The sequence below is a fragment of the Grammomys surdaster genome, unplaced genomic scaffold (assembly GCF_004785775.1).
Source record: "Grammomys surdaster isolate TR1022 unplaced genomic scaffold, NIH_TR_1.0 149, whole genome shotgun sequence".
Lineage (NCBI taxonomy): Eukaryota > Metazoa > Chordata > Mammalia > Rodentia > Muridae > Grammomys > Grammomys surdaster.
Genome location: NW_021604607.1, coordinates 1366892 through 1381372, shown reverse-complemented (window position 1 = coordinate 1381372; position 14481 = coordinate 1366892). Strand labels below are relative to the sequence as shown.

The 14481-nt window shown below is 38.4% G+C and overlaps 1 protein-coding gene across 3 annotated transcripts in view; it reads right to left on the bottom strand.

Annotated features, from left to right (window-relative positions):
- The window catches only part of Foxn2 (forkhead box N2), a 52563-nt gene that overhangs the window by 24415 nt on the left and 13667 nt on the right, over window positions 1-14481 (bottom strand). For 2 of the 3 annotated variants that reach the window (XM_028765149.1, XM_028765151.1), the window contains exon 2: window positions 3350-3900. In XM_028765149.1, the coding sequence (XP_028620982.1) occupies window positions 3350-3886 (537 nt within the window). In that variant the 5' untranslated portion in view covers window positions 3887-3900. Of the gene's footprint in view, window positions 1-3349; window positions 3901-8802; window positions 8874-14481 lie in introns of those variants that run through there. The other variant, XM_028765150.1, reaches the window with a different exon arrangement.

Here is a 14481-nt window from a genome sequence, read left to right as displayed (position 1 = left end):
CACACACACACACACACACACACACACACACACACACACACACACACGGCTCAATTTCAACCTGCCACCTTGGCTCAATTGCTGGGTGCTTCTCCTGGGCTAGCATGCACTTCCCAATACTCTTCACTCAGCACATCTTAAACTGCCCTTAGCTTAGTGTCCTGGTTACCTTTTCCTCGTTCAGCAACCCAAAACTGCCCTCAGCTAGTTGCTATTGCCGCTCCCCCAAGATCTCACATGGCTGGTCACCTTTTCTCCCTTCAAAGCATGATAAAATTTCCCTTCCTCATCCTGTGTCTCTTAGCCTGTCCTCGAGAATCCAGAAGTCCCATCTCTTTCCTTCACTCAGCAATTGGCCCAGGCATCTTTATTGATCTATCAAAAAGCAATTGGAAAACAGGACCTTAGCATCAGAACCACCCTCTATAGCTGTTTGTACGAATGCTAATTATGTTCCCCTCAAAACCTGTTTGTATAAGAATGTCTGCACTTAACTTCTGGGAACCTGTCCCAATAGGTTCTGATTGGTAATAAAGATGTCAACAGCCAATAGCTGGGGAGGGAGACAGAGGTGGGATTTGAGGATTCCCAGGCTTGGGGCCAGGAGAAGAGAGAAGGATGAAGGAGAGATCCCACATACTAGGGAAGTGTGGCGGGAGAGATGCCATACCTGAGAAGAGTGCAGGACAGAGAGATATGGTTGCCATGTGAAGGAGCTGGGAGAGGCTGGCCCAATTGAGCAGAGTCGAGAGAAGCCAAGATAGAACATTGGTAAATAATAACTTGGGAATAATGGCATGGAGGCTAGGCAGTGCTGTTTAAGGCATATCAAAATATCAAGGCTGTGTGTGTGTGTGTGTGTGTGTGTGTGTGTGTGCAAGTGTGTGTGTGTGTGTTTCATTGGGAACATAAATCTTGGGGTGGGCAACAAACCTGCCGTCGGGATTTATATCTTAGACAATACTACAATACCACATCTTCTAAACACAGAGTTTTTTAGCTGTCTGACTCTCAGGATCAGCATCCAGAGCTCCAAGGAGCTCCATGATAATCATGTGTCTCCCAGGGCATCTGGTGGAGAATGTCTTCTTAGAATACATAGCATGGCTAGTTCTTGTATTTTACCAAGGCATTCAGGCATTTTTCTAAGCTGTACTTAACCCTGCCTTTGGAGTCCCTTTGGTCCTTCTTTCCGTCTTTCCTAGGCAGCTTCCCTCAGAGTTCTTGCCTTTCAGAAGCTGCCTTGAATATTTGTTTACAGCCTCTCTATCTCCAAAGCATTGGCTGAAGTCTAGTGTGATGATAACATACTTGGGAGGCCAATGCAGAAGGATCATGAGTTCCTACCTAAGCTAAATAGAGAAGCCCTATCATGAGAAGAGAAAACAAACAAACAAGACTTTAATATTAAAATAAAAGCTTTATAAAAGAGAAATTGGCTTTTGGCATTCTGAAACAGTAATTACATTTTCCACATTGACTTTGTGATTCTCACGGGCAATACCCAACAGCCTGGAAAGGAATCTAGAGGAAAAAGTGACCAGGCCTCCTGGACCCTCACCATCCTCTCGGATCCCAGCTTGCCCCCTCTGCTTGAGGGAGTAACATTTTGCCACTACTTTTTTTGTGGGTGATTTGATGATCTTGGAGTTCCCTTTTCATTTTGTTTGTCCTTAAAATCATAGGCTAATTAAAGGAACACAGCAGCCTGAGGGTAGAGCTCAGAGGTGGATAACGTGCCCACCATATAAAGAGCACCGGATCTTGGCCATGTATCTTATCAAAGCAATTTACTTTAGACAGCCACCCTTAGCTACACACTGAGTTTGATCTCAGCTGGCTACATGAAATCCTAGCTCTACAAAGGGAGGGAGGGAAAAAGAGAGAGAGGTAAGGAGGGAAGGAAAGAAAAAAAGCAAATTCATTAAATAAAAATCAAACAAATAAAACTGTATATAGAAGAACTTTATATGTGGAGAGACAGACAGACAGAGACATGTACACACACATATACACACTTCAATTGACGAGTACTTGAACATTTATAGGTATTTTATTTCCTAGAGTCTAACCTTGGTTTTTACAGGCCAGGATCAAATGGTTCTACCTATCTGGGCCTTATTTTCCTGGTCATGAAATAAGAAGTTCATCAGTATAATGTATAAATTCCTTTCAAACTTTATATCCAAGTAACCTGGCATCATGAAGAACAAACATCAAGCTTAGAATCTGGGATCTTAGAAGAAGAAAAAACAAAGTCCCAATTTATCTCCAGATTAAACAATTAGTTGTAAATTAGGTCTGGTCTTTAGGAAGATTTGAGAGTCACCATCAAGACACTATGTAAACCCACAGGAACAAATGCTATTACCCAAGAAAAGACAAAAATAAAAAGACAAAAGTGAAAATAAGTTCCTAAAAAAATATACTGCTGGGCAGTGGTGGCGCACGCCTTTAATCCCAGCACTTGGGAGGCAGAGGTGGGCGGATTTCTGAGAGTTCGAGGCTAGCTGGTCTACAGAGTGAGTTCCAGGACAGCCAGGGCTACACAGAGAAACCCTGTTGTCTCGAAAAAATAAAATAAAATAAAATGAAATGAAAGGAAAGGCAAAAAAACATAAACAAACAAATAAATAAAAATTTAAAAGTTATTAATAAAGAGAGCTGAGTGGTGGTGGCACACAGCTTTAATCCTAGCATCTTGTGACTTCTGAAGACACTGTAGTCAAGCACAAACTCAGAAACACAGTTAAAAATAAATAATATCTGTTGGGCAGTGGTGGCATACACCTTTAATCCCTTGGGAGGCAGGGGCAGACGGATCTCTGAGTTTGAGGCCAGTCTGGCTAGTCTACAGAGAGTTCCAGGGCTTCACAGATAGACATGTAATGTAAGTAGGTAGGTCAGTAGGTCAGTAGGTCAGTAGGTAGGTGAGCAAGCGTAAACAGATCTTTTAAAAAAGAGAAACACACACCTTCAGAAGGAAGGGAGGGAGGGAGGGAGGGAGGGAGGGAGGGAGGAACTCAGGTGGTTTGGGGATAGCACAGTGGTAGAGTGCTTTCCTAACATAGTATGCTCAAGGCCCTAAGTTCAATTTCAGGTAAGGGCAGGGGTGAGTAACAAGGTGAAGAAGGAACGGCAAAGAATAATCTAGGTCCCAAAGGCAGACTGAATGTAATTTTAGTAAGTTTCTTTCAACACTAAGAAACTTTAAAACATCATAAATTAAAGCAAATGAAGACTATAAATAACTTCAAGCTAACTTGGCATAGCTTATTTCTCTTGTCTTAAATTTTACAGGACTCTATTAATTCCCTCACCACACAGAACGATGTTTATGAACACTCACCTTGCCATGACTTCTTTCCACTTTCTGAAAACATTTATTCAAGGATAGATTATGCCGAACAGAATTCTTCCAGCCTGTAGGTGCAGTGGCAAAGTATGGGAAGCGATCCAGAATCCAGCTGTAAATTTCTTTGACAGGCAAACATTTATTTGGTGAGTGTTCAATAGCCATATAAATGAGAAGACTAAAGGAGTATGGGGGCTTTGAAGTTGCTGATTTTTTTTCTGGGTTCTGGTAGTATGATGGTCCGAAGGATGGCATATCATCTCCCTCTATGTCATACAACGGACTAACCATTGGAAGGCCTTCACTTCCAAGCCTGAGGTTTGTTAGAAGATTACTACTCTCATGAAGCCAGTTCAAGTTTGTTAGTTCGTCATCTGCTGAGTCACTGCCCACTAGAGTGGCCTTTGGCCTAGCAGCATCCCCAGCTTCAGGCAAACTTCCCATTTTGTAAATCTGACTCAGTCCTGCAACCTTCTCAGCTCCCGGAGTCTCAGCTCTCTTATCCGGAGTCATTCCAATTACTGGACCCATTGACTCATATATTTCTGCAATAAAAAACAAATTACCAATTAATGTAAATCTAAAACTCTAAAAAACCAAATAAATGTTTACATATACATATTAAATCAAGGAAATTTACAATTGATTATGCCATATAATAAATAAATAGATAAAACACACATACATATTTGGGTTTTGTTTTCTTTTTTTGAGGCAGGGTCTCTATAGTCGAAAACAGTCTTCAGTGCTGGGAATAAAGATGTAAACCACCATGCCCAGCTTCCCATATAATATTTAAATACAATTTAGTTTCAATAGTTATAATGTATATAAAGTACTTGTTGCTTTATATCATTTGAAAGAATAAACAGTAAATAAAATGTAACTTTATAGCATCGTCCATATGGCTGATACATAGCATAAGGAGCAAAGTGTCTCGTCTACATATCCAACAGTAGCTATTATTAAACACAGTGGGGCTAGTGAGATGGCTTACTGGATACAGCATAACAGCTTGACTTCAACTACCAGAACCCATCAGGTGGAAAAAGAGAGCAAATGACTGTAAGTTGTCTTCTGATCTCTACAAGTATACAGTGATATGTTTCTACACATAAATAAGTGTAATAATCAGATTGTATCATGACTTTATAATTCATCCTAAATATCTATATTTTACTGTAACAGTCACACAAATTGTTCAATCTTTAAAATACTCAAATTTGAAAGTGTTTATTTTAAATAATTCCAAATAAATCTTCAAGTCTTAAATATTTATCATTAAACATTTCTAGGACTGTAGCGATGGCTCAGTGTAATAGCACTTGTTGCTCTTGTGGAGGACCTAGGTTAAATTCTCAACATTCACATGGCAGTCCAACCACCCATAACTCCAATTTTAAAGGATCACTCCCCCTATTACACGTAAGCAAAACATTTAGACACATAAAATAAAACTTTAAACAAGTAAACTAGCTTTGTTTTTATATTTCATACTAAAGAAAAAAAACCATTTCTTCTCACATTTAGTAGTTTTAATTGACAGGATGATTATATAAAGTTGCACATGTACTCATTGTGAAATGATTAATAGACTAATTAGCAGAACATGATGGTGCATTCCTATAACTTTAACATTTAGAAGGCAATGCAGGACGGTATTTCCAGGTTCAAGGCCAGCTTGTTTGTCATTATCAGGACTATGTAATGAAATCATGATGCAACACACACCCACACACATGTACAAATGTACATGCATACACATAACAAAAAAGCCCACATAAATTAAATAAATCATTTCACAGTTATTTCTCTATGTGGTAAGAACATATTTAATGTTTTGCCAATTTCGTATTCCCTAAATTCATTATTGGCTAAGTTAAACTCAGAATAAATTTGCTGCTGGGCAGTGGTGGCGGACGCCTTTAATCCCAGCACTTGGGAGGCAGAGGCAGGTGGATTTCTGAGTTTGAGGCCAGCCTGCTCTACAGAGTGAGTTCCAGGACAGCCAGGCTATACTGAGAAACCCTGTCTCAAAAAAACAAAAACAAAACAATAAATTTGCTGTTTTTTTTTTTAAATCCAGTATTTTATACTTAATTCTGCGTTCCCAATCATCTCAGCCTCAACATGTCCCATTATTATAGGACGTTTGAACCTCTATAACAAATAATCCTCCCAGAGCACAGATGACCAGAGGAAAGAAAAAACTAGTGCCATTTAATTCATTTCACTGTACAGAAAGATGTCTTAATTTTTTTCTTTTTCTTTTTGGTTTTTCGAGACAGGGTTTCTCTGTGCAGCCCTGGCTGTCCTGGAGCTCACTCTGTAGACCAGGCTGGCCTCGAACTCAGAAATCCACCTGCCTCTGCCTCCCAAGTGATTAAAGGCGTGCGCCACCACCGCCCGGCAAGATGTCTTATTTTTAAAGCCAACAAAAAGCCTATAACCTATTTGACTGACTCATGCTTGCTTACGTAAAATCAAATAAATATCTATAGAACTTCATTTTGCTTAGATCACAGTCAACAGGCCACTCAGGAACTATGAAATTTCTCTATTTGGATCCTGGGAGCTATTATTGATTTCCCAAATAGTGATAACATCAGCCAATACTGTGAAGTACAACTTGCAAGCTGTGTCAGTTAGCCATCAATTAAAGTTGACACAATTATGAACCTTATTCTATAGATGAGGAAAAAGACTCAGGCTAAATATGAACACCCATGCAGGCAAACTCAGAACCGAAACTCTAGTTGCAATATACCATGGTAATCGTATATATGCATCACTTTTGAGTATTTGTCTTTTCTGCTGACTCAGAGTCAAGGAACATCCACACATCTGACAAAAACCAAAATTAAATAGAGAAAATGTTAAGTTTTCTTTAAAAAAAAAAAAAGTCTCATAACAAGAGTGCTAAAATACTAAGTGAACTCTGTTTACTCAAGGCCAGAATGTATACAAACCCTATGTAGACATGTATGACCTTGAACTTCAGGTCATGTAGCTTCAACCTTCTGCGTGCTGGAACTACAGGCCTGTGCTGTGATGACACCTGGCTTATGAGGTGCTGGGGAAGGAGCCTCCCAGATATTAGCACTCCTTTCTCATTCTGAAAGCTATAACTGTGCACAAGATGAAATCAACTTATAAACAAAATTCTGAAAGAAATGTAAGTGCATCAGCTTATACATCTTTAGACCTTGTAAGTTACAACCTTTGCACCACAGGATCATATGAATAGTCATTGTAAAGACATCTAAAAAAGTGACTCTCTTGAGAAGCCTATCTATCATGTTCTGGGATGGTTTACTGCTCCTCCCCAGTCCGTATCTCTCTTTCTTAATATTTATTGAACACGTTATCAAACTTAGAGGGTACAAGCTGTGACTCCTCATGTCTGATAACAACCTCACTTCGGTTCACTCTGGCTCGCCGTAAAAACCTTTCCTGTGGTGCAGCAGTCAATGATAAGGCTTTCTCTACCTGAGCGGGTGTCCTGAAGCAGAAAAGGAACTGTCTGGGCTGCTCTTGGCAGTGCTGGGCTGTCTCTGCTACAGATAACACAAGTATATTAATGTAACAGGTACTCAAAAATCAAAATCTCTCGACTATATATTATCAGAAACTAATTTAGATGGGGGCAAATATGGTTTCCTTCTAAAATACAAGTTTATAAAAATTCCTTTATTAGGTTCTGTTTGGGTTCATAAACATGATGACCGGTGTTCACACTATTATTATGTGTATGTCCCTCAACCCTGTTACAATTCTAGCATACTACCACACCGATAAGAATGTTAAGAGACTGTTATTTTGGAATAGAGTATAAATGACAGCAAATGTGCTTCGGTGTTAAGTGGGAAACTCGAGATGACATTGAAGGCTGGCATTTCCTTAGCAAGACTGACAGTATTTTCAAGGAGGAACAAGGAATTGTTTTACATGATCATTTTAATTTCAGAGTACTAACAATCACTCTCTATCCAAGCACTGTCTGTCACAGCAGATATAAGTGTAAACAGCAAAATATGTGAGAAAATAGTCAACGTCACTAGCAATCAAGGAAATGAAAACAACCCAAAATCTGATGTTACTTATTATACAGCACAGTACATGGTATATAGCAAGTATAGATATTAGTAATTTAAAAAAAAAATCAACATTTCTGTCCAAAAACATACAAATTAGATCATGTACATCTATAACCCCTCTACAACCATCCCTCTTCCTTCCACCTCCATCCTTACAAATATCCAAAGAATCATTAAAGTTGGAAAACTACTAACTTTCATGTCCTGCAATAGAAAAATTGCAATTACCTATTCAATCTACTTTTTGGTAGCCACTAAAATTGACCTTCTAAAACAATAACTGAAAAAAACAAAAGAACTTGTAAAAACTAGAGGGAAGTATATTTAAAAGCTGTTCATATTACTAACTTAGTAATGGACTTTGTTATTAGCCTTTCCAGTTTTTCTTTAATGTATTTATTTTTATAATTTAAAATTAAGTTCAAGGTTCTTGAGAAAAATGTGGTGCTAGATTATTTTATTTGTAGTAGTTACACAACTAACATACCCACACCACACACGGCAACTCATAGACTTACCAGAAAACTCCAGGTCTACACAGAAACCACCTCTTAGATGATTAGAATAGCCTATCCTATCACAAAGCTTTTTCTAAAATTTGAATTAGTCCATCAATTAATAGTTTTTGTTGTTTTGAAATTACAAAAAGATTCTTTGATTAAGTGTGCCTCTCTCCCATAACCAAGGACATACATGGGCATGGCAGCCACGACCACGGGACTTTTCAGAGTGCTGTAATAACTTTTTCCCCATCTTCCGCATAACGCAACACTCACTTCCTCATTCTGTCTCTCTCATGTACTGTATTTATAACTGGACCCAGGCAAACGTATCACTTAGAATCCTTCAAATCTCTGGAATTTAAGTAATTTAAAATAATTTAAATCTCAAAATGTTTAATATTTTATTAACGAAAAAAAATTCCTTATTGCCAGCTGTGCTCAACGCCAACAATCTCAGACATAAAAGAAATCTTGAAAAAGAGTACCATGGTGGCTCATAACCACCTGTTGCTCCAGTCATTGGCACACACTCACGTGTGTACACGTACACACACACACACACACACACACACACACATAAAATAAAAATCTGTAAAAGGATAACCTAAGAAATCTAGAAAAAAGGGTTGTTTTTAACTTATTAATACCATTCTCAGTACCAAAAGATAGTGTAACAAATACAATATATGGTATAATAAAACAGCTATTTTTACATGTACAGAATTATATTCGTTCATATTCACTTCAACTCCTTAGAATCTACTGTCCTCTTTCAGAATTTTTATCAAGTTAAACAAAAAATCCATCTATTATCAAGATACTTCTGGCTGGGTTTGATGGTACCCACCTTTAATTCCAGCACTCGGGGGGCAGAGGCTGAAAGATCTCTTGAGTTCAAGCTCTCCTGAAGATTCTGCCACTCTCTCTCCCCCCTCCCTACCAATACCCCCATCAAGATGTAGCTCTTTTTTGAGACAGGGTTTTTTCTCTGTGTAGCCCTGGCTGTCCTGGAACTCACTCTGTAGACCAGGCTGGTCTCGAACTCAGAAATACACCTGCCTCTGCCTCCCTAGTGCTGGGATTAACGACGTGAGCCACTTCTGCCCAGCTTTAACATTATATTTTTTAAGGTTCTCCACTATAAATAGAACCCATTCCATAACACCCAATTCTGAGACTAGAAGACAGATTTAAAATCCCAAATGTAGGGGCTGACGAGATAGCTCAATGATTACAAATACTTACTGCTCTTATAGAAGACTGAATGAATTTGAATCACAGCACCTACATGGTACCCCACAACCACTTACAGGTCCAGAGGACCCAATGTCCTCTTTTCATCTTCTAAGGGTCTTGAATGCATATGGTATAATACATACACTCAGACATACACATATACACATAGAATAAATAAAATAGATTTCTAAATCCCATATGTAATGCAAAAAGATGTCTATTTGATCACAATGTTACATGATGTCATGTATCTAGGACAACTGAGGTATTATAGTCTCTTAGGGATAAAACTGCCACTAACTCAGATTTAGGTGATACAGCATTAGATCCATTGTCTCTGAGTAAGAACAACAAAAATTTGTGCAGCTGCACTTTCTAGTTAAGAGACAGGGACAGAGTTCTCATGGAGAAACTGCTTCTGAAATAATCCTGGTAATAAGAGAAATAAAACTGATGAAGGCGCCGGGTGGTGGTGGTGCACGCCTTTAATCCCAGCACTTGGGAGGCAGAGGCAGGCAGATTTCTGAGTTTGAGGCCAGCCTGGTCTACAAAGTGAGTTCCAGGACAGCCCAGGCTATAAGAGAAAGTTTGTCTCAAAAAAAAAAAAAAAACCCCTCAAAAACCAAACCAAACAAACAAAAAACTGATGAAGGAGAAAAAAAAAAAAACATCTTTCAACAACGTTAAAAGCAGAAACCACCAAAATTGACAAAGGAAAAAGCAGTATGGCAACTCCTCTCTAAATCCACTTTTCTCTCTCTATACCTCACCCAGATACACTTTGTAACCTTGAGTTTATAGTCTACATCTAAGTAAATAATTTGCACAGTGTGGAATCCCTATACATTGGTTCAGTATACCTCCAAAAACACCTGATAGTTGCTGGTTTCTTGGGGAAGTTAAAACGATGCAATATTTGCTAAGCTGAAACATGAAACACCTGTAACAAGCAGCAAGCCAACCTGTTATTTTCTGCATAAAAATAACATAAACACGAGCCAGGCAGTGATGGCACACGCCTTTAATCCCAGCACTTGGGAGGCAGAGGCAGGTGGATTTCTGAGTTCGAGGCTAGCCTGGTCTACAGAGTGAGTTCCAGGACAGCCAGGGCTACACAGAGAAACCCTGTCTCAAAAAAAACAAATAAAATAAAATAAAATAAACCATAAACACTGAAAGATGGGTGTGGGGTGCCAGAGACAGCAGGAGAGAAAGCACTCTAACCTGCCTGTCTGCCTGGACTTCTGAATCACTTATTGACGTCCATGAGCATCTACTTTGATGTTTAAAACATTTTGGGTTTATGTCAAGGCACTAGGCTGTGAAGGATCCCTGCTAAAACTAGGGACAGCAGCTCGGATACTTTAGGATCCAGGAACGTGCAATGATTGAATGTGAATATGGCAATGCTTTTCCTTCTGATGAGTACCTTCAAGTCTACACTGTCACTCTTCTCAACGACATCCATCAAATTGATAAATTATGTGTGTACATCATAGTGTCACATGCATTTCTCTCTTGCTTATGTCATGGTCATCTCTTTAACTAACTGGTAAGTTCTGTTGAAGAACTCAACTTTTCACACTAAAGCTCATAGTTTAAAATTCAGTCAGGACTACTGCAAGAACTTATGTATTTACTTGTTTGTCTATGGGTTGACTCATTCTTTAAAGCCAAGGGCAAATTTTGCGAGTGAATTTTTAAATATTTAATGACTTCCAAAAGTAGTTTCAACGCCATAAATAAGATACAATACTGTTAGCATCAATATAGTAATAATAATTTTTTTTTTTTTTTTTTTTTTGGTTTTTTGAGACAGGGTTTCTCTGTGTAGTTCTGGCTGTCCTGGAACTCACTCTGTAGACCAGGCTGGTCTCAAACTCAGAAATCCACCTGCCTCTGACTCCCAAGTGCTGGGATTAAAGGCGTGCGCCACCACAGCTCGGCGTAATAAATATTCTTAAAGCATAGGTGCTAGATGGCTCTGCAGTTAAGAGAACTTGCTGAGGATCTTCCAGAGGACCCACTTCATTGCATCTGTACCCATCCAATTGCAGGGCATGTGCCCTCTCCTGACTCCTGTTGGTACCAGGTACACATGTGGAATACAGACATATGTGCAGACAAAACAGCCATACATATATAAAGTAAAACTGTTAATTTAAAGATGTCCTTAAAATATACTAAGATCTATTTAATTTAAGGGGAAATCCACAACATTTTGTTACAAGAAATCTCTTACTTATACATAAATAATTTCAAAAATCAATACCACAGGGGCCAGTATGGTGGCACATATCTTTAATTCCTTTAAATTCCAGTGTTCAAGAAGCAAGGTAGGCTCTCTGTGAGTTTCAGACCAGCTGGGGCTACACATAATGAAACCTTGTCTCAAAAATCTAACACTAGTATGTATCACAGGGTAGAGAGAGCTCAACAGTTATACTGCTCCTCCAGGGGCTTCCTCCAGTTTGATTCCTAGCACTCACATTGGGCAGCGTACAACTGCTTTAACTCCAGCTTTAGGGCGATGCTATATATATCCCCTTCTGGTTTCCTTCTTGCTTGTGTTCCACCTTCTTCCTTCCCTTCCCCCCTCATATACACATACTTTAAAAAAATAACAAAAATTTAGAATAAAACCACAAAAGCTCAATTGAATGAAAAGTCTCTCCCACCCAACCAATAAAGTGAATGTTTCTATTTTTAAGTTGGAATCAAAACAATTTGAAAACATTCACTATTATCTAAAACATGGAACTAATTTATTCTAATTGGCTTTTTGTTTTGTTTTTACCTAGACCATTAAAAATATAGTATATTGAAATAGAAACACCAACACACAAGAACTCTGATAATATGTCCCTAAATTAAATTTCCATGCCTGTCTATGCCTTAAAATTGTTTATACATGCCAGGCGGTGGTGGCGCACACCTTTAATCCCAGCACTTGGGAGGCAGAGGCAGGTGGATTTCTGAGTTCGAGGCCAACTTTGTCTATAGAGTGAGTTCCAGGACAGCCAGGGCTATAGAGAAACCCTGTCTTGAACCCCCCCCCCCAAAAAAAAAAGAGAGACTGTAGCAGAATTTTAGGGTAGACCTACATAACAGAGCAAGATGTTGTCTTTCAACACACATTCAAATTTATGTATTATTGGCTTTCCTGTAGTTAAATGTACATATGTGCATATATTAGAGAATAAAAGAACACTTGCTGGTGCTTATTTATAATAGATATACTTTTAAAATCTTTACTAAAACTACCTCAAGCACTTTGTAACAACTCTACCAGACAGTTACTCTCATTGGGTATATGTGGCAACAGGGAGCAGATTAAGTGGTATATGACTCACTGGAAGTGCCACTACAGAACCCACACTGCTCTGGCTGGCCTCCAACTCCCAGAGGTATGTAAGTCTTCCTGCCTCTGCATCTCAAATATCTAGAGTACATGCAGTCATATCTGAACTAAATATTCTCTAAATAAATAAAATCCAACAAGTTCCCCAAACACTAACCCTGCAATATTGCACTATTGAAATCTAACTATTTAAGTTTAGAATGCACCTGCTCTACACCATGAGGGGTGGGTAGTAAACACTAATAAGAATTAGGGCAGTCAGCCGGGCGGTGGTGGCGCACGCCTTTAATCCCAGCACTTGGGAGGCAGAGGCAGGCGGATTTCTGAGTTCGAGGTAGCCTGGTCTACAGAGTTCCAGGACAGCCAGGGCTACACAGAGAAACCCTGTCTCGAAAAACCAAAAAAAAAAAAAAAAGAAAGAAAGAAAAGAATTAGGGCAGTCATATAAATATCTGCAACTAAAAAATAAACCTAGGGTCACCTCTTGATTCCTATGAATCTTTACTGAATCCTTAAATGCTAGATCAACTAAGAGACAGAAAAAAAAAAGCAACAAATTTGGGGTTTTTTGTTATATACAGTTTTTATATAAAACTGCAAAAAACATGAAATGGCAATAATTTTAGGAGAAAAAAATAGGATTTGTCAAGATTTTAGGACAAAATGATGTGAGCATCCCAGAAGTTAAAATGATCCCAGAGAAGATTATCCAAGATAGTAGCTACAGTGCACCTAATTCTTGATTAGGTGATTCTTGATTAGTCAGCAGATAAAGACAGCAACTAAGGCTGAGAGTGCAGCTCACTGTTAGAATTATTTATCCACCATGTGCAAGGCACTCGTTTCAATCCTCCACAGCAAACAAACAACAAAAAGACAACTACAGAGCAGATCCTCAAACACATAACTCTTAGAATACAGCAAAAGCTAGAAACAAAGGTCTAAAATAATGATCACAGTCTTGTTTTCTATACATGTCTGTCAGAAGCCATAATGAGGCAAGCTAATAATTAGCAGGTGATCATCGTGAAATGCCTTAATTATTATATAATCTGCAACAAGTGAGCAAGGCTGTAAGGGACTTATTTTAGGAAAGATTCCTGCTATTAATATGCTTTTCCTATTATTATTGAACAAATATAACAATCACTAAGCAACAGCACACCCCTTTGGAGCAGATCTCTGAAGATCCATGAAGATGTACTGTCTTGTGGTGATGCTATATAGACTTATGATGACTTAAGTATTAATGATGAGCCTATAAAAATGCCTAAAATTATATCAAAGATTATTAAGCTCTTTCATAACGGGACTGCTATTAGGTCCTTTTCTGATAGTCAAAACTTCAATGAGAACTCTGCCAGTCTCCCAATTGTCATCAGTTAATTGCTCTTAGATAGTAACCAGACCTTCTCCTATTCAGAGCACATTCCAAGAGGTTATAAAACAATTAACCAAAGGTCACTAAAAGGGAACTAAAGATGTATTATAGGTGCTGGGACAGAAGATAAAATATTGACTAGGTTTATCTATATAAAACATCACTAATAACTTAGTTATAGTTTTAAACCTTCAGTGAACCCATGGAGCTAGATATCTGATGGATGTTTAGCCAGATAATTAGTCCTAATGGATATGCATGTAAACATTCTCTGTGGTAAACTTCTATTTCAATTTATGATTTGATTTTTGGTGTGAACATGAGATGAACTTTGTAACACGTAATTATGTAATTTCATGTATAAGTACTGAGGACAAAGAGATGAGAGGCAGATAGAATAGAATTTTTTACCTTTCCCCATTTAGAGTAGTATATAGAATTGAATTTTTCCCTTTTCCCAGATAGAAGTTTTCCTTTTCCCCTTAGATAGCTTTCATAAGAAACTTTTAAAAACTTAGTAAGAAATGCTATAACCACATCTCTAAGTG